At 41.4% G+C, this 24,059-nt stretch overlaps 1 protein-coding gene across 1 annotated transcript; it reads left to right on the top strand.

Annotated features, from left to right (window-relative positions):
* The first annotated feature begins 135 nt into the window (after window positions 1–135).
* On the top strand, window positions 136–13,206 carry LOC311014133 (RING finger protein 44-like). Its single transcript, XM_084010541.1, has 12 exons — window positions 136–1,552; window positions 5,338–5,390; window positions 5,562–5,743; window positions 6,936–7,377; window positions 8,390–8,530; window positions 8,682–8,870; window positions 9,066–9,227; window positions 9,319–9,422; window positions 9,821–9,902; window positions 9,999–10,120; window positions 11,491–11,590; window positions 12,253–13,206. The coding sequence occupies exons 1-12, from the start codon at window positions 1,267–1,269 to the stop codon at window positions 12,313–12,315; spliced, it is 1,926 nt and encodes a 641-aa protein (XP_083866667.1). The 5' UTR covers window positions 136–1,266; the 3' UTR covers window positions 12,316–13,206.
* Window positions 13,207–24,059: the final 10,853 nt, after the last annotated feature.

Here is a 24,059-nt window from a genome sequence, read left to right as displayed (position 1 = left end):
TTGTTGCACGAATTTGAACATTTTTTTTATTGTGCGTGACGGAGCTATTTAACGGCAAAACGCATCGCGCGCGGCGCCTGTGACGCGCTAAATGCTCTGTGATCGATTGGGAGTGACTTGGCAGAGATGTGAAACTCCCGTTGATTGATCTCCCCACACTCCCCGCTGACCAGAGAAAACATTCGATAGCGAACGCGAGAGGGGGTTTAAATTGGACAAATATTGCCCTCGTTACTTGACGGATAAGGTAGCTATGTATTTTCTCATGCGGTCTGAGGTAATCCGCTATTAGCGTTGTTCAACCATCAGCCTTACATCGACACAGTGCGACGTTAGCTAGCTTGTAATGTCGGCACTGTTGGACTTGTTTTTCCCTTAGACCCCGCTTCCTGTTAGCTTTTCGCTAGCTGGAAAAAAATAATCGAAATTATGCAAATGTACGAGCTGGTATAACGCTAATTAGCGAACGCAAAGGGGTGTAACTTTACTACTTAGAGTAAGTTAGTTGGAATTTATTCACGAATCTATGCTAATAACTTTGTTGCACAGCCAGCTATCGGGGCAGCTTGTTTCCTTTAGTTTGCTAACCGACAGCAAGCCATCTTGCTTGTGTTAAGGGATTTAAGTATTTAACTTGACACGCTTTTGGTGAGAGATATTAACTTCAGTTGAATGTCGTATGTGCGTATGTAATTGGCTCACTCCTGTAGATCAAAATTGCGTGCGACTAATTACTTAAAAATACTTTATTTTACTGTGGAAAGCCTGACAGCGAGCCGCTGTGAAAAAGACAATAGAGAACCTGAGACTTGCTCTGCTGCTGTTCTGATAAAGACAAAAAAACACAAACTAACTTCGAGAAAATATAATTTTGATTACTGTTTTGTCATACAGCATGTTGATATAAGTACAATATTTTTTAAATACTTATATTCGTACCATGTGGAGAAATAAATAAGCGGTTATCGTTAAGTTGACTCGCACACTGATAGCTCGGAGGACGGTGAATGTGGTCGGTGCAGATGGTGCTTGTGCGGCATATGAAGGCTGTGCTTCCTTGAACGCGCTGTTTTCAGGTGTCTCGTCTTATTGCATTTAAACAACAGCTTTAAATGCCCCAGAAAACGCTCGCACTGGTCGGTCGATTTCAGAGGTAACTGGATAGAAGAGGGGGCCGCGTAGAGGAGGGAGGCTCCTGCCCGTTTCTGAACGTCCGTCTCTCCAGCTTACCTTCATCACGTCCATCCACCACCGCCCTTCCCAACCATGGACCCCCCGAGGACTCGGTCGCGGTCTCGGTCTGGCTTTTATCATTTCGGCATGAACGGCAACGTTGGAAGCAATGGCAACGGTAACGCTGTTGGTAACGGGAGCATGATGAACGCCAGCGGAGGAGGGGTGAGCTACGCGCCGCAGAGCAACCCCGGTTGGGCGCCGCATCACGGTGGTCGTAGCTACCCGGAGAGCCAGCAACAGCACACCCAAGGGAGCTACCTGTCTGCGGGGGCGCAGCGCCACTCTTCGCACGGAGCTCACAGACACCCTGGGGCCGGTAAGCAGGCTTCAGTAAACAGGGCCTACAGCCCGGCGAAATGCATCATTGCACACATGCACTCACACAGGATACACCCCCTGAGGGTGCAGGCAGACCACTATTAGCTGAACAGGTTTTGAGACATTTCACTAAAAGGCTTGGTGCTTTCACTGGCAGCTGTTGCTTGAAAGATGAGCTGTTGTTGAATGTTGTAGTGGAGGCTCTACTTCAGATGTTTGAATAGTTTTACTCAGGTGAATAGGGGAAATCAGGTCCCTGAGCAGTTAAGATATTTCGTTATTTTTATGTTGATCTACTTGCATGGTTCTTACAATTATTGGGTTCTATTCACTTTGTCTCACTTTGCAAACTATGGTACTCCAGTATTTTACACAGCATCATTTTCTTTGGATGGTCCAGGTATAAGGGTGTTGAAGGCCAGCATGTCAAATTATGTTACTCCTATTGTCAAGACACAAGCATATACATGGTATAGCTTATACATTAATACACTTTTATTAGAATGATGGTGATATTTTGAGATCTATCGAATAAAAATGGAAAAACAAATCTGGTAGGTCAGTGGATGTCTTGAGTATTCAAACTGCAATATTGATGCGCTAGAGAGCTGTATGTTTTCACTTATCGTCAGATCAGAGATGATGATGCATATGCACTTGGTTTAGACATCCTACATATTCTTCATTCTTCACACAACCTACACTATGTGTGATGGGAGTCTGATTTAAACGAGCAGTTTGGAGCCTTGAAACAAGCCTAAAATATTTGGAAGTGATTTTTCTTTTGGATAGCGATCTTAATCTTTTTGTTTAGATTGCTCAGTGCTGTGATGCAGGCTGCCATTGTACAGCCTTTCTTGTAGTCCTCCACTTTTCCTTCAATCATTAAGCCTTATTGCTATTCAACTTACATTTAAGCCTGTGCAAAACTATATATTTGTCCGAACAAAGTCAAACAAGTCTCTTATCTAGTGGTTCAGGGTAGAGTAAAGATTGAGAAGGTGTTATAGTTTCAAATAACTGTCCAAACCGGATCAGAGAAATGAGAGATAGAGTTGTGTTGGCACATTGTTTGTTTACCCACAGTTTGAAGTAAAAGGTATTTGCCCTGTATCACTCAAACTTTAATTCAATAGGCTATGCTCCTCAACAGTAATGGCTCATTTCCGAAAACAATGAAAGAATTGTATCAAACCATGACACCAATCTGTTTAGTTTTTAGCAGGTTTGCATTGCTGGCCATAGGAAAAGTAACTGGAAAACCTTCTGTAATACCAGTTTGGATTTCCTCAAAGGCAAAAAAAAAAGTACTGTGAATGAATGAAAGCAGGATTTTAATTGGTCTTAGTATTAATAGCAGCACTGTTACCAAACACCTAAAATAACCCACACAGCACACAAAAACACATGCTTCCCAAACTGTGAGACTACAGAGAGGTTTGTGTGAGTTACTTAAACAGTGTATCTCCCAGCTGTGTGATCTGCCTCATTCTCAATAGCTGCACAGACTTTTGAGAGGGTCTCTCTGTGTGTGTAACATGCTAAAAGAGGTTGCATGTTTACGTGTCTAATATAGATTTCCTGTGTGTGGTGGTTTGATTTTGTACTTGTCACTGAATTGCGCCTCTTGGCATCACGTCATGCAAAATGTGTCAGGGTTGGGTTTGGTGTTGTTAAAAATGTGTCCCTCTGCCTTATCTCTATTTTTTTCCCTCTTTCTCTCCCTCAGTGTCAAGGATTTTATCACCCAGTATAGCTTTAATAGTGAGCATCGCATCCCACAATTTAATAGCAACCAGTTTGTACAGATCTCCATTAATATTATTATCACCCGAGATCTCTGCAGATTATGTGGGTAAAATAGTGTGTTCACTTTTGGTTTGTCTCTTATAAATAATGGGTTCAAGTCTTTGTTTAAGAACAGGAGCAAATTGCTACTTGATGAGAGCTGATACTCTTAAGTCCACTATCCTGCTTCCCTGACTTGATTGTCTGTAAAATAAATGGTGTCAGTCTTCCCCAGCAGCCATACTTTGAGGAAACAAGGTCGTGTTTGCTCGCCAACACAACCCGTCCAGTCTGGCTCACCATCCCATCTCCTATGGCCCCTGGGGTGAATCGGCATTAACAGACCTAGTTCTCATCAAAACACATGAGTGGCTGAGTCCCAGGACTAGGGCTGGATATCGATACTCAATTTATTTAAGATAATGGCAGAAATAACCCACTACCAAGTAGTGTTGATCATTTTTGTACCTAGATCTAGAAAGAAAAGACTATTTGTATGGTTTTTGCTTAAAGGCAATCGCCGAGAACGCTACCAGCCCTGCCCAGGACCATATTAGGTCATAAGATAATAGCATAGTAGATAAATAAAGATGTAAGCCAGTAAGGCCTTACAGTTGGTTAGTTGTTCAACTGACTGTCGGTCTGTTCTCCGCAGCCACAAGCAAGGCGTCTTTGAACTGCTACTATTGGCAGTCTTCACATGGCTATGAAGTGGCGACGCAGAGACAAGAAAATGGTTACTTTCAGATCCGTTGTTTCTGGGGAGACAGAATGGGTTATTTGTATGAAGGAGGCATAGAGGGAGCAAGAGAAAGATGACCCCCCCTTCTGTGGTGATAAAAGGTTTTGGGGGACTGCTTAGAGGAAACTTGTCAGCTGAGTTCAAGGACATCCTTCTTAAGCTGCTGAAATGACTGTGTGCACATGCTGCATCCAGATTGCACATGTGGACTGTTGGATAAACAGCTGGAAGAGCATTGTGTTCTTCTGAGATTATGTGTGTGGTATTACCGCTTTATTGAGTACAGAAGACTAATGCATTTACTTGAGGAAAAAATCTGCTCTGCTTTTCTGAATCAACAAGATAATTATCTTGGAAATTATGAGCCTTCAGTTCTGTTTTCTGAATGAATGAGATACCTCAAAATCTGAAGAGAAGCTCTCATTTACTTGAGAGCTAGGTTTTATGCATGCAAACATGTCTCTCACTCTCTGTTAATTTTTGTTTGGGTTTGTCAGCTTTGGGCAGGCATGTCAGGACCGTGCTTTTGTTCTGAAGAACAAGACCCATTCTAATCTGCTGGACATTGCAGTGTTTCTGTAGGAGCAGTTGAACTGATATGGCATGCTTCATGGATATTAGATGAAGTGTCAAGTATGAGGGCAATATAGGTAGGTATCTAAGGTTTGATTTCACCTGAGATATACCTACTTGTATTGACCTCATACGTGAAACCATACTGCACCATTGAAGGATCAGGCAGACTAACAGAAACCATGCAGGTGAGAGCTGCTTGCAGGCTTTTTAAAGTATCGTGTCGACTCAGATTTTTGTTCTTTGAATACTCAAGATGATAATCTTGTTAATTCAGAAAAACATGGTCCATAAGTTATTTTTGTACACTTCTGTACTTCCATTATGTGATATTCCTTTTTTTATTTGAACTATTTTAGTACATTTAATTATCTCATTCTTGGTAGATGAGATTTATCTGGGTGAACCAGTAGCAAGATGTTGGATGCACTTGTTTGTCTTTACTGTTGAATATTAGTAAGTCAGTGGAACTGTTTAAATTAACCAGCAGTCAGGCTTCGTGAGGAACCAGTGGGGACATAGAATTGGAAATCAAATCAAAGGCAACCAGCTGCCTGTGTGTTGTTGGTGTTGTTTTTCTCTTGGCTTAGCAAGCGTATGTCCATGTGTCTTGTGATGTTGATTTTTTTTTCCTCAGCCCTATCTTATCTGATTCAGTTTTTTTCCTCTGTGGCCTGCAGGAGGAGTGATACATTTTCATCCAGATAATGTGTGCAACGAGGATCGGGACAAAGTAAGTATGAAACATGAGCACTGCCTGTTGCATCTTCTTTGCTCCTGCTTTGAATATGATTTGTATACATTGTTTTTTTTTTAATTATTATTCATTCTCCCCTTTTGTCCGTCCGCCTTTTTGTTTTTCCCTGACCAAACATCCCCCTTGTCCCCTTACCTCTGTGTGCAGATGGAAGACAGCCCAAGTCCAAAAAGGCAACGTCTTTCACAGCAGACCATGTTGGATCTGAACTCCGCCCCTCCCTCGACTCCTTCCTCTCCTATTCGCCCGTGGGAGTTGCCTCCCAGTCGTAGACCTCACCCCCACTACATGCCAGAGAGATGCCACACACCTGTTCGCAACCGACGCAGGTAAGTGTGTGCATGTGTGTGTGACACAAATACATATCATCTTAATTATTGATCTGGTAATTGTTCACCCTAAAGGATGAAAAAAAGAATTATTGACAGGGCCCCAATAGCTATATATGTATTTTGGAAATGCTTATTCTGTCCGATAGCAGTCAAACAACTTTATAAATAAATGTTCAATAACATATATATGAAACAAACCAAATCGAGGGTTGAGACAGTAACCTTTAAAAAAAAAAAAAATATATATATATATATATATATATATATATTTTTTTTAAGGTTACTTACAGCATATAAAAAATAAAAGGTAACTTACAGCATATAAAACAAATATATATATATATATATATATATATATATATATATATATATATATATATATATATATATATATATATTTTTTTTCTTTTCTAAATATTTTTGAAATACACTACAATAAGAATTAATTAATTATAATATATATATTTTTACCAAATAGGCGCCATTGACACAATTATTGTTAACTTTCTTTTTAATAATCACTTTATTATTTATATTCGGATGTTCTTTTTAGTACACACACATTGGTTTGGCAGGAGATTTAGCCTGTTTCAAGGTCTTGAAGAAAGCTGCTTATGTGAAAATTTGTGCAATTTGTGGATTCAGAGGGCGCTGTACGATAAATTGACTCAAGTGATATCACTTAATGTGTCCAATGTGAGACTGACAATGTTATGGGAGAAATGCTTACAGGTGCTTCATGTGAGACTGGGAGCATTTCTATTGCCTCTCGACATGGCGAAGGCTGATCCAGTGGCACACAGCTAACAGTAGTAACAGGAGGGTGGGTGCTATGCTTCTGCGACGACGCCATCAGTTGTGGCGGTGTTATCAGTTATAGCTGCTGTATGAGCATAGTGCAGAGCGGCGGCCATGAGCTATGCATGCAAGAACATGCCTGACTATGTAAACAAAGAAAAGAGAAGCAGGGATTACCGCACACATTGAGGGAGATATTTCTGTACATAGCAAATTGTTGTTTGTTGCTATATTACTGCCCTGAATATCAAATTTAGCTTCTTTAATTGGTGGAGTACTTAAGTTCCTTGCTTTAGTTTACAGCCGTGAAACTGTGTTTATAATGATGAAAAAGAAAACATAGCTCATTTGGCCCTTTTTCTTAAGTTTTCCCCTCTTTCTTCCAAATCAGCCCTCCAATGAGACGCCCACGTGGCCGGAGAGACCGGCTGACCCGCCACCACCACCACGCCCACAACAACCACCACCACTACAACAGCAACAACAACAACAACCACCACCACCACCACCATCATCACCCCAATGCCCATCATCATCACCACCATCATCATCTGCACTCCCACCACGGCCTGTCGCCCGGCCACCAGGACGAGAACTACCGTCACCAGGCTCCCCCTCAGGGTTACCCACCTTTCAGCCAGCAACCTCCCAGAGGACTTGTGCCGGGGCTTGAAGAACGCCCAGTTCACCATCCCCCAAATCCCTCCCCAAGGCCCCTCCACCAGTCACCAAATCTGTCTCCCAGGCTGCTGCACCCTGCGGCACATGCACATGCACATCCACACCCCCACCCATCCCAGCAGAGCAGTGTGGTACTGGACCTCCATGAGCAGGTGACTTCATTAGTTAATGTGACTTTGTTGGTGGAGGGAATTAGGGGAAAAATGTACATAAAGCTGAAGGAATTTAATTATTTCAGTAGACGTCTGTGAGAGAAACCCCATGAGAAACCTCTACTTACTGTTTATAACTTACTGTGTGATTCTCAAAGGTAGTTTTCTTCTTGTTCAGGCTTGGCTGCTTCTCGTGCTGCACAAGAACAAAAACACACAAAATATAACACTTTTAGAAATTTCCTCTAAAAAAAATGCAATTTGAAAATTAAAATCAGCTGCTTCTGGATATATTTACTTATTTGCAGTTGAAGATGTTGACTTCAGAGAGTATGACTAATATGATTTTATTACTGTTACATCTTGAAAGCAGTAGCTACATTTCCTGGAACCATGTAGGTGAAATATTCAGTTAGTTAATGAAGGCTTGTCTATGAGCGTGTCTGGCTTGCCTGTTTTTCCTCAGAGGATGATGATTCAATAAAATATTTTCTTTTTTTAAATGAAGGAAAGTTTATTGGTAGAAAGTAGAAACTTTTGAAAAATTGGGTTGTTTTCTCTGTCTTTCCAGAAAACATTAAAACATTGTATCCAATGTTCTTCTCTCGAAATGCACAGCAGTAACTGGATCTGATGGGGATATTTTACATTATTAAATATACTGCAAAGTCAGTCATGTGACTAATTTGCAAGTCTTTTTCAGGGGAAAGAGTAACTTGAGGTGTTTGACTTGAATCAATGAACTCCCATTTAGATAATAATTCAACTAAGTTCACATCAGAATGAATATCTGCAAAAATACTACTGTAACCAAGTACTATTAAAGGTCTGTTAATCATGAAAATAATTTGTAATCATCTCAGAATATGCCTGTATTTATCTCATCAGCAGTGATGCACAAGGTTTTGCTTAGCCAACTAGACAATGTGGAAGTCTTGTAACTCCAGCTGCTCAGCTTCAAATCAGCCTGTGTTCATAGAATTGACCTTTACCGTTTGATCTCAATATTAAGGGTTCAGCTCCGGTATCGTATCCCGTGTCTCCTCCGGGAGCGCCACCAGGCCTGCCGCCTCGCTCCGCCCCTCAGCAGATCCCAGCATGCTCGGTAGTCTTCAGTGGACAGCACTATCCAGTCTGCAGCGTCCCTCCTCCAGTGAGTGTGTTCGTTTCCACATAGCACAGTACATTTTCCACATAGTACAGTCCACATTTTCTCTAACTGAAGTTGTCATTATTTGATTTTTTTTTCAACTTTCCGTTTGCAACATCCCTCCCTAAATGAACTATTTTTCCCCTTCTGCCAGGTCCTTCAGACTTGTTCTGTGCAGCACTTACCAATGCCCTACCCGTTCCCATCATTGCTGTCCAGTGACCAGGCCTTCCTGCTTCCCCCTCCTCACCTCCCCCATCCCCCAGCACACCTCTCCCACCATCCAACTCACCTGCCCCAGCCTGGACAGTTTGGACCCTATCCGACGCAGCAGGCCCGATCGGTGAGTAGAGATTATGTTGTAATAGTGATGTTATTATTGAATAATCCCCTGCTCATTTACAGGATTTGTTGAGGGTTGATACTCCTCTCCTGCCTCACTTTCTCCATCTAGTTTATCTTTTAGTGTTTTTATAACCATGTCACATGAAGTAATCTCAGATGCTAAAGGTGTGTATTTTCTTCTCCACCTTCCCAGCCATTGCAGAGGATAGAGAATGACGTGGAGCTGCTTGGAGAACACCTGTCTTTGGGTGCTGGGCTCCACTATCCTCCTGCAACCCACCCTGCCCTCACACCACACTCCGCACAGCTTCACTTCCTCTCCCATGACCCCCTGCCACAGGAGTTCTTCGGAGTGGTGAGCAATAAGAATAATACAATAACGTTCGTATTGCTCTGAAGAAAATCTGTGTGAATGAGTTTTCATGTTTGTGTCATTTGCTCCTTAGTCGTATCCAAACTTTATCCCTCGGCGTCTCCCGGGGCGACGGTACCGCTCGCAACAGCCACTGCCACCTTCGCCTTACCACCCCAGCCTCCTGCCTTACTTCCTGTGAGTAGATCAGTACATTAAATTCCTTTTTATTTTCAGTTCACACAGGTTACACACTTGATGTCACCCATCAAAATCTACAAGTCCTGAAAGCTAGCCATGATGACAACCAATTATTTAACAAAAGAGAAACTACACATTATATAAATCTGGAAACATAAAATGTGATTTAAAAAAAGGACATGTTGCATAAAAGGGCAGAATCGTTACATAAATGGAAAAAGGTAAAACATGACTTCAACATAAACACAATTAAAATAACAATGAAATTAACTGAATACACTGAAATAAATAAGAGAATGTTTTTAATGAGATGGAAGATAGAGATTCAGTTTAGGTGCTTGATTGTTTAATTTGCGTATTTGTTTGAATTTAACCGAAATCTTTCCCCTCTGCAGGTCAATGCTGCCAGTCCAGCCCACAGGTCCTGCAATCAGCCTAGAGCTGGATGTAGACGACGGAGAAGTGGAAAACTATGAGGTTCTTCTTCATCTGCCTTCTTTTATACTTTTGCCTGTATGTTTCATGAATACAGACTCTAATTTTCTGCTGTTGCTGGTGTGTTTTTCCCCACAGGCCCTCCTGAACCTCGCTGAACGTCTGGGAGAGGCCAAACTCCGAGGACTTACCAAGGGGGACATTGAACAGCTTCCTTCCTATCGATTCAATCCAAATAACCATCAGTCTGAACAAACACTGTGAGTGTTTGATTTTATTTTGGGTTAACTATCTTTCTGAGAGAGACTAATGGATATTCAGGACATAGATTTAAGTATGGTTTTGCTAGCTACAGAAAGCTTAAAAGATCTTCAAAGCATATTGGAAAAAATAGGGTTTTAGGGTTGGGCATTGTTCAAATGTTTGGTACATATATTTCTAAAGTGAACATCCAAAGCAACACAGGGTTTTCCTGTACTCCTTAATTCTTTGCATACATTTTGGATGCTGAGTTCTGTTTTTATCAGGAGCATCCGCAAGTAATAGAAACTTGGCTTCTGCCATCGCTATGGTCTCTCCCATGGTAGTTACTCACACTGCCAGAGGGGGGAGACAGTGGTTTCACACTCCAGCTTTAAATAATTACAGTCAACCCTCGTAGACCCACATAGGCATGTTTTTGTCTTTTTCGGGGCGACGGAAGGTCTTTAGGGGAGATCAGTAGATGCCACATAGAAGTAGTGTACTTCATCTGAAAACTGGAAATCTGAAGGTTGATTAGAGATACATGTCAGCACCATGTGTCCAGTTGTTGTAGTCAAAGCAGTGTTAATACACTGAATAAAATCCTTTATTTCTAAGACCTTAACAAATACCATAAAAAAGAAGTCAGGCTGTGGTATCTGATTTCTGCAAGAACTGCATTTTTTGGAGATTGGATGGCAAGCACTGTTCTGGAAACTACCCTTATTGTCAATCCTCTGAATGTCCTCGGTTTGTAGTTAATGACTGTAAAGATTCATGAGGCTTTGGTAATGCTAGAGGTCACAACAGGTCATTGTATATAATGAAATCAAGTTTTAAAAAAAGTTTTCATTACAATGAATTTGCTACTGTTGGGACTAAAATCACACCTCAATTAAATTGGGCTCATTGGATCTTCAAGATTCTTAGTTTTCTAAGAAAATGGGTTCTAAGGGGACCCAAGAGTCTCCCCTTTACATTCTCCCTTTTATGAACATGCCCAACACTTTACGCTAAAGACCCATAGAACCCCTTTTCATTCACATTTTTGACTATACATCTCCCCTTTACAGACATGTGTAAAGGGGGGACTCTTGGGCACCCATAGCAACCATTTTTGACATGCTAGCTTTCCATGGTTGGCATAAATTGATTCCTTTTAGATAGATGGATTTCCTCTGACTTTAAAACTGAGCTTGCTACAGCCTCTTCAATACATTATGTCGACGGGGATCACTGGTGATCCCATGGGTTTCAAAGGATGAAGGGTCTTATTGTCTAACCCGATAACCAATCAAATGAAATCGAAATGTGTCATTTAGAAAGTGTTTTGAACAGCAGGTTTCCATGTGTTTACTTTAAATGCTCATACCCGTTTGTGTTGCAGGTGTGTGGTGTGTATGAGTGATTTTGAGTCCCGCCAACTGCTGCGTGTCCTGCCCTGCAGCCACGAGTTCCACGGAAAGTGTGTGGACAAGTGGCTTAGGGTAAGTACCCACCTGCGAAACCCCGCTTGCTCACAACCTCTGAGTTCATCTGAAGCTAATTACACATACTTTTGTAATGGATTCAAAGCAAAGGTGTCTCATAATAGCCCACTGATGACTTGCATAGGAGCCCTACTGTGTTTAGAGACTCAATCAGTAACTTATCAAGAGAAAATTTGTTTGAGGACATAAATATGCTCTCAGTCGAAGTACACATTAATTAGGTGACACAAGTACCTCAAGTGTAGTGAGAATCTCACTCTTCAAGAGAACTGTTATATAACAGCATTTCAGGCATGTGTCTACATGTTACTAAATTCAGGACAGAAGAGTCCTCAAAGTAAACCACACTAAACTCCAGGGCAGGAAAATCAGAAGAAGCTGTACATACTTGATTTTCACACTAGAAAAAGGCTCCGAAACACCAGGTTCTTGTATTAATCATAACACTTATGATTTGAAGACATGATGACATTGCCCAAAGCCTCAGTGTGCATTGGCTTATAGGGATTACAAATCGATATAAAACAAATATAGAAAATGAAGGAGCCTGGTGGTGAGTTTAGTTGATGTCCAAATGTACAGTTTTAGGAATGGACATTTTGTGTGACCATAACAGGGCGGATGATATAATCTAACTTTATAATTTTTGTTTGTTTCAGGCCAACAGAACGTGTCCCATTTGTCGGGCCGACGCCTCAGAGGTCCAGAGAGACTCAGAGTAACCACATGAGGGAGCCAGATACTCCTAATTATCTGTAAAACACGTTCAGCACTACCTGCTCCTGATATATTGACACACATGTACACACACGCACGCACACACTCACACACACCACTTCTTTGTGTTTTTGTGCAGCACGTTCTGCTCATTTATTATCTGTTCAATCTTTATCCCTTCTCCTTGACATTCGATCTGATTTTCATCAGATTCTCTCTTCTGTTCCTTTGTCTGTTCACATGAATGCAGGCCCTCACCCTTCACCCTGCCTGACCACTATTGTGTCTGTGTGTGCGTGTGTGTGTGCGCGTGCGTGTGCGCGTGTGTGTGTGTGTGTGCGTGTGTGTGTGTGTGTGTGTGCGTGTGTGTGTGTGTGTGTGTGTGCGTGTGAGAGAGAGACAAGAGTAACAACATGGGAGAGTTTTTGCTCTCATGAGTGACTGACTTTACTTCCTGTTTGTACGTTTATGCACTGTCCGTCTGTATGCATACTCTGTGTGTATGTATGTTATAGACTTAATCTTTTTCTCTAGTTTGACACTAAGGGTCCATGCTGCCACTATATTTCTCGGTTGCCTCTTTGATCCATTTGTTTCAGTATATTATTATTATTATTATTATTATTATTACTCATTTCTAAGTAATTGTTTTCCTGCCTGGCAGTTACCTCATCATTCCGGTTTTTGTTCATCTTTCATTACAAGCGCTTCACAGCACTATGAAATTAAGCACATTATATATTTTTCTTTTCCTTTCTTTTCTTAGTAAAAATGAGTTTGTCTGTGAATTTGCAGTGGCACATGTGTTACATATATACATATATCTATATATACTGTATAAATTTATGAATATCTGTATACCAAATAAAAGGCTTGATATGAACTTTTTAAACTTAGCATTTTGTATATATTTTTCTTTTGTTTTAATCCGCAAATAAGCAAATAAGAGCTAGTTAAATAAGCAGGGTTTGGTTGTGCTGGATTTCTCTGTTAGATTTGAATTGGTGGTATTATTAAAAATGACACATGATGACTACAGATTACTGCTTCAGGTGACTCCATCTTTTCAGATTTAGGTCTGGAGGTGCAATGAATTCAGGCTGCCACTAGGGGGTGTTAGTGTTCTTCAACATCACAATCCTAAATCTGCCCAGGTTCTGTGTGATGTTTCCGTTCCCCTGACTCACACTCTTTGGTTTACAGGTTGAGAATATGTAGTTAAGAGTATATCCGTGGCAAGACAGTAAACCCTCAACATCATATCAGACGCTCAACTCTGCTGTTACACCTGTTAATGTACTGATACATATGCTTGTTAGTACTGTAAATTGCTTATATTTCTGGAATCATGATAAAAAAAAAAAACCTGTAGCATTTCTAAATATATAATGGAAGTATTCCAATTAAAAATACAACATAAATGAGCAGGTAAATTGAAATAAACCTATGCAATGAGTGCAAAAACTAAGGTTAGAATTATATATGGATTTGAAACTGGGAGAACAAACTTAAACGTAGGTACTGGGACAAAGACTCTAGATAACGACCACTGTGAAGACCGTTATAATTCAGAATGTATTACTCATGAAGATATTTCAGCACATAGTCAGTGTGCAGGGAGGCGGCCAGACCGTCCATCTGCCCTTCCAGGGAATTTCTGTTTCCACACTGTCGATGTATATGACCGTTTCCCTGACTGCACACAGCTGTCTCCCTAGCAGCGCTCACCTGTTGTCTTGCTCCTTCTGTTACTGTACATACTAATACAGTATCTACAGTTGAAGACCAAAAGGCAGATGCCAACTCTAGGCTTTGCTGGAGAAATAGCTATGCTTTTGCATGGAGCTGCTTAAGGCACAGAGAACACACATGTCATTGTTTTTTTTTTACTGGAGACCATTTAGCCTATATACGAAGATTGGGATGAAGAGGACGCAAGCACCTGGGGGCTGTTTTCATATATTTTCTGACTTGCAGTGACTTCTGTTCCAGCTTCTGAAAGAGTTTATGGATACATCTGTCCAAAGATAATGGTTTTGTGGTTCTAGTAGTAAGAGCTTATGTCAAATCCAGATTCACTGTTTCTGTGTTTGAATGAGGCCACAAGCTCAAAAGACGATAGAAAAGCTTTACATTATTCAAACATATAGTTGCTTTAATCCGTTTAGTTCCTCTTTGCATTTCCCATGCTCTCTTTCTCAACTTGTAGTGTATTCATTTGCTCTTTATGTCACCCCAAAATGTCACACTTTGTAAAAAAACACACACTCAATTATCCGCTAATTGAAAGACTCCTGTAGCGAACAGCAGAACAACACCCTTTGGCTCATTTCCATTCATCTCAACCACGTCTGTCCCCTTTTTTCTCCTGCCCTCATGCTCTGTCCTCTGTTCTCTGCTCTCTCCCCTTTTTTACTTATGCATCTTCTCTCCCTCTTTGCTTCTGCTGTGATCACCACCCACTCCTTTAACCCGCGTCCACTGCAGAATAGTGAAGAGTGGAAGTGATGGGGGAATTCTGCCTCAAACTGTCGGCCCGGTTACTTTGCTCAGGAAACAAACCGTATCTGACTGGTCTTGCTTTTTTCTTTTCCCACTCACCCGTCTTCAATTTTATAACTGGGGTTGTATGAGGTCACAAGTTGCCCGATTGTTTCATGGCAGACGAGACCCTCTTGATGATGTGACGTTGCTTTCAAAATGCTCACATTCAGATGGACTGCAAAAAGCAGAAATTAAGCTGTAATGGCATTTCATTTCACATTTATGTCCCAACCGCAGTATAAAATCTGGATAGGAACCCTTAATCCTGACGCAAACTTCATCTTCCTCTTTGGCCGATTAGCTGCACTCCAGTCAATCGTGAGTGAGGGACTGTCCCGTCCTCGGGCTGTGCCTGGACTGGTGACGTGTTCTGGGCAGCTTCGTCCTACAGAAGAACTTTAATTCAAGTCTGGCAGTTGCAGGTCAAAGAGAGGGGAGGAAGAAGTTGCAAGAACAAGATGGATTTAGATTTTTAGATTTTAGATTTTTATTTCAAACGTGTCAAAATAAATACAGAAAGTGTCATATAGAAAATAAAATATTACACAACTGGATAAAGAAGTTAAATCTCCAGATGTAAATGTTGTTCATGTATCCTACACTGTAAACAATATATTGTTTATATTTATGTTGGATAGTTTTGTCTTTCTACACAATATAAATGACTCACTATGCAGGAAGCTTTAGTAGTTTTGCATCAAATAGCATCCACAGACCAATTTAAAGTTGTAAATGTAAACATTACATATATGTGTGTGCATATAGTTGTAAATCAACCAGCAGCAACAAACAGCATGAAAGTATAAAATGTCCAACTAAACTGTGCTTTTCCCAAATGGGTTCGGGACAAAATGGAGCTGGTTTGATGAATAAAATAAAGAACTCAGTTCTGCCATTTTACAAAATGATAAACCATGACCTTTTTGCAATTAATTTTACATTTTAACACTGATGCCTAAAGGAAGCATCACCTCGGCCATCCCAATGCTCGTCTCCATGGCAGCCCACACCTTTAATGTGCAAATGCATTGGTGTGTGTTGTGTTTTGCAGACTGTCCCAAGCTGACAGGGTACATGGATTCTCCATCCTGCTCATATAAAAAGAATGCTCTGCCTACTTCACTTATAGTCACACTCTCTCACACACACATGCTCAAACATGCATATACACACTTCTCTCTCCCCTTTCCCTCTTCCTTGTCCTTCTATCTTTCACTCTCCACAGACATGGACTCGGCAGTGTACGAGTTAAATGTGGACGCATCCGCGGAGCAGGTCGTTCCCTGCCCATCTCCCTGAGTGAAGTGTGTGTGTGTGTGTGTGGGTGTGTGTGTGTGTGTGTGTGTGAGAGAGAGATTTATTTCATAGGGATTTCCCCCTCTCTCCATGCTGGATGGCTGCTGGCCATATCATCATGTTCTGAGCTGTCAGCGGCCATCACTGTCACTTGTGGGACGCAAAGTGTGGGAGAGAGACAGACAGAGCGACAGAGACGATGAGAGAGAGAGAGAGAGAGAGGGACAGAGAGAGAAAGATAGGGAATGAGATAAAGAGAGTCAGACAGGGCAGGGATGTGGAGTAGCATTAGCCCATGGTGGCTCACTGGGAGTGTTGGCTTTCTTCTTGACACGTTTCGTCGGTGAGTGGAGGCGAGCTTGAAACCAGAGTGCATCACGTGTGTGTGTGATATACTGTACACACTGTATGTACACACACACACACACACACACACACACACACACACACACACACACACACACACACACACATGCAGTGCACATGGACAGCAGGACCCTCGGGTCGTCTTTTTAGTCTGCTGGATAATTCCCTCTCCAGGCAGCTAGTGTGGTGTGTAATTTGATGATGATGGTCATGACAAAAATATTTTATACAGCAAAAACACAACCATCTGTTCACAGCTGCTGGAAAAGTCATATGGCATGATTTATATATCTGTAGTGCGTTTAATTGTTATTATTTTTTGCATCTCTGCATTATTTTGAGTTGAAACATGTTTCACACATTCAAACAACGCCACTATTTGGGTGAAATTTTATTTGGAAAAATATTCAATAATTTAATTCTTATGCAGTGTATTTTCACCCAAATCACTTCAACAGCCTCCTGTTTGGAAATGTATTTATTCAGTGTTTTCTCTTATTTTACAGTACAGTTGTACATTAATCCTGACGGGATTTAACGTTCTGTTTATCAGGACTAGTAAAATACTGCAATACTGTCCTGGTTCAGAGTCTAAAAAATGTATTTTTATCAATATTTTGATAGAAATAGGCTATCTGCAAATGTGCACACACACAACACCAATAGTCATGCGGACATATAACGTTCACTTTCAGTGCTGCACTGAATGTGACTGGTGTTCCAATAGTACAATTATATTTCGATCCCTTCTCCATGGTTATGGTCTGTTTTCACCTCTGATATGATTTAATTCAAGAGTCTGAACATCTGATACCAGCTGATGGTGATTTGTCTGAGGGGTCTTTTTTTATACTGCCCATCAGCCCATGCCAGTGTGTCAGATCAGGCCATAGAAGTACAAATTATTGCTGTATTTGTGACTGTTCCAAAGTGAAACAATGAAAAAGGGGAAAGTATTGGATTCTGTGTCCAAGAAGGGCTGGCCAACAGGTTAGAGAAGCAAACGGGCCAATATGAGTCACATTAGTCTCCTCCTGACAGTGATGTGCTATAACTCAATAGAGATCAGTGTGAGCCTGTGCTGCAGCTGTTTTGTATTTTCTGATGCAGTAAACGCACAAAATGCACACTCACATTAACAGGGTGAGATGCAGGTCATGAAAAGTAACAGTAAGTAAAAGTTTATAGAAAACAATTATTGATTTCTCAATTAATCAAGAAAATTATGTATTGCTATTTTTTTAACCAAAATATTCTCGTGGACATCAATTTTATCTATTTTTATTTCGTTTTTTTAAATTAATGTTTTTCCACTAATATTCTATTTGCATGAAACACTTCTTACCCACCCAAGATAAGAAGTGTTACATTCATACCCTTCTGAAAAAGAAAAAAAAAAATGTTTTTTTATTTGTCTCCTCTTGTGTTTATTTATCTTTATGCCCTCACCTGTGTTTGTGTGCGTTTGTGTGTGTGTGTGTGTGTGTGTGTGTGTGTGTGTGCATTTGTCAACACTCATTATTGCCTGCACCTTCTCTGTTTTGTCTGCTTGATCTGCCTGCCTTCCTGGTTTTTTGACCCGCTGAACTGAGTTCGACCTTTTTGGACACTCTGCTTCCACCTCTCAAAGTTGTGCTTTTGGGTTCTCTGCTTTCTGAGTCGTGACGAGATGTTTGTCTGTGTGTGCTTGTGCCTTTATCTGCATATCTGGCTGTGTGTTTTTGTGGATGAGGTGTTGCCTGCCAGCAGCACAGCAGCCTCAGGTGTGCTGACATCAGCCACAGACTGAGACATGATAACATTTTAAAGAAGTGCAAACCTCTCAGTGACACACACATTCAAATTCAGATTGTGTTTTGTTTGTTTATTATTGTATTTTAAAAAACAAAACAAAACAAAACATTTCATTACACACATATAGACATTCCTAAAGTTAATCTGTGCATCTTTAGACAAGGCTTGTTGAGGAAGGGATAGGTCTACTAGCTGGGACTATCTCTCTACTAAGCGATAGGCCCAGCAAAGTTTTACCTAATCCTATCCTACACATTAAACTGTTAAGCTTATGACCCACAAAAGGGGCAACAGTCAGCGGATACTGCATAGTAGATATGAGATCATACAAAGCCTGGTATCATAAAACCCTGAAAGAGAAGCACCACATCTGTCCTGCTGTTTTTGGACTGCAGCAGCAACCTTTTCATGCTCCCACTCTGACCTATTCCATGGGCCTCAGCAGTTCAACAACACACTGTAGGCTGCCCCAGATAATGACTTCACATCTCATTCTTTACGCAGCGATGCAAGCTAGGTTCAACCTATAGTAACTGTGCCAATCTGTTTACATGTATAGTTCAGATCTACAGGAGGGTGGAGGGTTCAACTAGGCCAGTTATGTGCTTCAAGACCTGCTTTGCATTCCCCTTCTGTTCACTCAATTTGGAAGAACAAAGTACACGGTGACACAGTGGAGCGAAAAACACACGAGAAACTGAATTTGAAATTGACAAAACAATCTCGCCTCCAGGTTCATTTGATAATAGTTTTGGGGGTTTCAATCTTATTAGGCTGACAGATAGCGTTTACCATTTATCATTGATTTTGAACTTTGAAAAAGATGTTTTGACAGCAAGCAACTCTGCAGGTGATCGCTGTCAGGCCGGTTCTATACTCACCTGAAGTATCTCTTTCCATTTGAACAGCGTTGCTCATTTACAATCCAAGCATAGAAAATGGAAGGTGAAATATTGCTCGAAGACATTTGCATCCTGTCATCTTCTATTAAATTCACTTAACAACGAGTGAGTAGCCAATCCACCGATGGAGACACATCCACCTATAGTATACTTTGGCTCACTGGAAGGAAGAGCTACAGTATGGAACACTTTATTATTCATGAGTGTTCATGTTCATCTGAGTGCACCTGGACATATGAAATGTAAAGCCACACCACTCTGTATATAGATAGATTCTGCAGGAACAACAGCTTAGGAGGAATAAAATGATCTGTTAAAAACATGGAAAGCAACAATTACAGTTGTTTATGTAAGATAAGCCAATTGTGCATTTTAAATAAGTCATTTCCCCCACGCTGCACGGTGGTGTAGTGGGTAGCACTGTCGCCGCACAGCAAGAGGGTCCCGCGTTCGATTCCCGGGTCGGCCCGGGTTCCTTCTGTGTGGAGTTTGCATGTTCTCCCCGTGTAAGTGTGGGTTCTCTCCGGGTTCTCCGGCTTCCTCCCACAGTCCAAAGACATGCAGGATCGGGATAGGTTCATTGGTGACTCTAAATTGCCCGTAGGTGTGAATGTGAGCGTGAATGGTTGTCTGTCTCTACATGTCGGCCCTGTGATAGACTGGCGTCCTGTCCAGAGTGTACCCTGCCTTCGCCCAATGACAGCTGGGATCGGCTCCAGCCCCCCCGCGACCCTGAATACAGGATAAGCGGTAGATGATGGATGGATGGATGGCATTTCCCCCACAAGTTATTTTTATTAGTTGTAGTCGTTGGTATTTTTAATTAAGTGCATTTTCAGAGTTGAGGATATCAAAAGCAGTAATGTGTGAATTTTTCTTTTTACTACAATACTAACAAACACGTAGCTATCCAAACATCTTACTGTCTATAATATAACACCTTTAAAATGATCTTTTTTTTTCATATAATTGCACTTATGCTTTTGTAATTTAAAATCCTCTGAAGGGAGTTATCTCCAGTTATTTTAACGCTCACCACAAACTGCTTTCCTCCTCAGACCTCCGCCTCTTCATCCCTGAACAGGAAACGTGACTGTGTCCCAGCAACATGCTGGGTTGTGTAACGCTGTCATATTTCTCCAACAGTACATGTGTGTGGGGTCCAAGCCTGTCAGATTGCTGTTGCCTCTGGATTATGTGCAGCACTGAATGTTCCCGCAGTAAAGATGGTATGAGAGGCTTTATGTGGAGGGATGCCGCCGTAGAGACATCACACTCATGTACACATCACCCCGCACACCCTAAGATAAGTTTGAAAATTTGATTCCACTATACTTGCATTTGTATGGTTTAAATGATTTGCTCTACAGTGGATTTGCACATCACCAAAAATTACGCAACATCTAATGGTTTCCCATATGAACGCTGCAAGACTCAAATAGATACAGCGTGCATACTGTCTGTGAAATCCTGGAAATCCGGACATACTCGTTGATTTGCTCAGTCCCTAGAGTTTTGGGGGCAAACCTGGGGCTCTCAGAGAAACCCACCTTCCTTCCCAGTCTTTCCATATCTGCCGTGCTGTAGCAGAGCAGCGGGGACCCAGGGAAAACATGCTTCGAGGCTGCATGCCTTGTCAGAACATTTAATTGAGTTCAGCCTTGATAAGATTCCTGACGTTTTTTCTAACGTTTCTCTCCCACCCACTGGGAGCTCAGCAGGGGTTTATATGCCGTTTTGGTTCCGAGGAGATGAGAGGAGAGCGACAGAATGAAGAGGACTCAAGAAGAAAGAGTGAAAATCGGAAGAGGAACACTGGGGGGAGATCAGAGGAGGTGAAGGAGGGAGCAAGCACATGCATAGAACAAAAGAACAGAAGTGGTGGAAGAGGGCAAATAAAATAAAGGAGGCCAGCAGCAATGAAAGAGGAAGATTAGAAAGAGATAAAGATAGATGATGAGATGTGTTTATCACTACACGTCCAGGAGGTCCCGTTGAGGCACGACAATGACCAGCTGTGACAGGCAACCAGTCTGGAATTTACAAAGCCCCATCTCATACTGTCAGCCCAAGACACAATTGTCCCCTGGTGATATGAATTTATGATAACCTTAATGCGACGGGGGAATTGGCCACTTCACCGGGGCACCACGTCTCTGGCTGCACTGCCTAAAGGCAAACAAACAGTGTTAGATGAGACGAGGGCTAGTGAGGAGGCTCTTTGAGAGGAGAAGACTAAACAAACTTAATCCACCGAAATGATATACAATATGACGATGCTGCTGTCGGGAAATAGATGCAGATGTCATGAATCTGCTGTTCCTCGGAGGAGCACGTGGAGGAGGAGACACTTGAGTATGTATTTGTGTGTAAGCGCATATTACATTTGCACATGGAGCTGTGTAATTTGATTAAGCTGCTTTGGCTCTGGTTGATATCAGATTGATAACAATGTAAGAAGTGAACTGATGATTGATTGTGACACTTAAGCTCTTCGACTGCAAGCCTGATGCAAAGGAATTTCTTTTTTTGAGGAGCAAATGTGACAAAATGACCAGGTTTTTATGTATAACATTTTTAAAATGTTTGTATTAAGGGTCAGAACTATTTTTCGAGACTTAACTCAAGGTTAGATCATATCCTTTGCAGATACCGTTGAGGCAAATTAGTGATATCGATATTATATAGATGAAATTGACTTAATTCAAAGGCCTTGCACACACACAAAATATTAATATTTAAAATACAGTGCACTGTATTAAAATACATTCAATTTGGGTTTGGCTGACATGAGGTATGTGTAATGGACGTTTCCATATTGTTACTGTCAGAGAGCACTTCACCAACTTAGCATTGCACACTTATAACACAGTGGGGCTCATGATGGACGGTTTAAAAGAAAGGATTAAAATGATGCAGCGGCATCAGAGATATCGTCTCTTTTATTTCACACATTCTTCTTGTTTGTCAAAATCTGGTGCCCACATTATCCGTAATGCAATTTGATCGAGCTTCAGGTGTGTTATAGTAGCGGCTAATCCTCAATCCACTAACCTAGTAGAGATGTGGAGCCTACAGAGGTCTGCTAAAGTCACCTCTTTCTTATTCCACATACCCAGATTTTTTTTTTCATTTTCAAATTTTTTATTTTCAGACCCAACAGATGCCAACCCATGATCTCTTGTGCGCAGCGGTGCAGCCCGCTCTGGAGCCACAAAGGTAGATGTTTTTTACATGCAGTGGTATTCCTTAGGATCTGTGAAAAGATTTTGATGAGAAATTGGTTCCCCTTAAAGCGCAACGTCAGCTATATTGTAGCTTCCAGAAACATCTAAGTTTCCCATTAATAATTATGACTTGGGTGTTCCGCTAACCTCAAGTTTTGGCATAAGTAGAATGATAGACTTGTACATTTAGTAAGTAAATACTAAACTAGTACCATAAGTAAGTTGATCCGGCTCAATAAATGATAATAATGATGATGTTTAAGTGTTAAACCTCGAATGTTTATGAAAACATGTTTATGTGCATGTCTGTTAGTGTGTTTGTGGATGTGCATGCATGTCATATTGCTAATCTTCCAGCTATCAGCTATGTAATATTGATAATGGAACAAAGTGTGTGTGTGTGTGTGTGTGTGTGTGTGTGTGTGTGTGTGTGTGTGTGTGTGTGTGTGTGTGTGTGTGTGTGTGTGTGTGTGTGTGTGTGTGTGTGCTGGCTGGTTCCCCAGCAGTCCCCACAGCAAGCTCTAAGTAGCCCTGATTAAATCTGGCCTCCCCCTGCTCCTCTCCATTGCTTTTAGGATGGGAAGATAATGTTCATTAGACGGGACGGGACTTTGGGAGGCGGATGCTCGTATGTTGGTGAGGCTGTAATGGGGAGCGATGGGACGCTAATACAATTTGGTTGCATTTGGAGCTGCGACTTGAGGATAATTATATATATATATATAGTGTGTGTGTGTGTGTGTGTGTGTGTGTGTGTGTGTGAGTGAATATGAACTGTAAAATGCCTCTGTTGTGTGAAGGATATATGCCTGCATATTTTTGAGGAATCACATTCTAATCAGCATTCATTTAGAAATTGGTTGCTTTGCTTCATTTTCCAACTCTCAGGAACATTGTCTGTGTGATTCCTCCTCTCCTCCTCCTCCTCCTCCTCCTCCTCCTCCTCCTCCTCCTCCTCCTCCTCCACGTAGCAGTTATACCACATTGATGTGTGCAGACCGAGGTCGCCTGCAGCCTTAAGAGATTGTAATGTGCGTAACGCCGCTCGTGAAGCTTCAACGTGTCTTAAACAAGTTGCTAAGTGGCAAAGTGGGACTACTAAACGCCATCACGCCCAACACTCTGCCTATAGCGTTGTAATGATGATGTGAAGTCATGGGATCATCATAAAAGAGGTGTTCATTTGTGAAGATTGTCTTGCTGAATAGCATAAGCATTATAACGTAAGTTATGTCACAGAGCTTATGTTCCACAATAATCCAAAATTCCAGTGGATAAATCCCTCTGACTTTTTGTCTGTTGTCCTGTAGCTGACCCTGACCTGTGACCTCCCTGTGGTGATGGATGGTGAGGCACAACTACCCCATAGGGATCACTGAAACATTCAATGGATTATTAATATTTCAAATAGTGAGCTGCCAACACCAGGTTTTCATGCGTCCTATATAACAGATCATGACCTCCACGCCCTCCTCTGAGGGAACAAACAACTGAACTGCAATGTGCTTGATGTGGAGGAAAACCGACTTACTGCCAAAGACCTGCTTCTATGCAAATTCAGTCTCTGCTTAAAATTATTTTATTTTCTTCATCAGCTAACAGAGTGCATAATTTAAGGAG

This window comes from Eutrigla gurnardus, assembly GCF_963514095.1.
Source record: "Eutrigla gurnardus genome assembly, chromosome: 5".
Classification (NCBI taxonomy): domain Eukaryota; kingdom Metazoa; phylum Chordata; class Actinopteri; order Perciformes; family Triglidae; genus Eutrigla; species Eutrigla gurnardus.
This window is presented reverse-complemented; position numbering and strand designations above follow the sequence as displayed.

Bases quoted from the DNA above. Each gene is read 5' to 3' on its own strand.
- LOC311014133 (XM_084010541.1), top strand. From the start codon at position 1,267: ATGGACCCCCCGAGGACTCGGTCGCGGTCTCGGTCTGGCTTTTATCAT. The intron at 5,391-5,561 runs GTAAGTATGAAA...CTCTGTGTGCAG, and splicing joins GCAACGAGGATCGGGACAAA to ATGGAAGACAGCCCAAGTCC. The intron at 5,744-6,935 runs GTAAGTGTGTGC...CTTCCAAATCAG, and splicing joins CCTGTTCGCAACCGACGCAG to CCCTCCAATGAGACGCCCAC.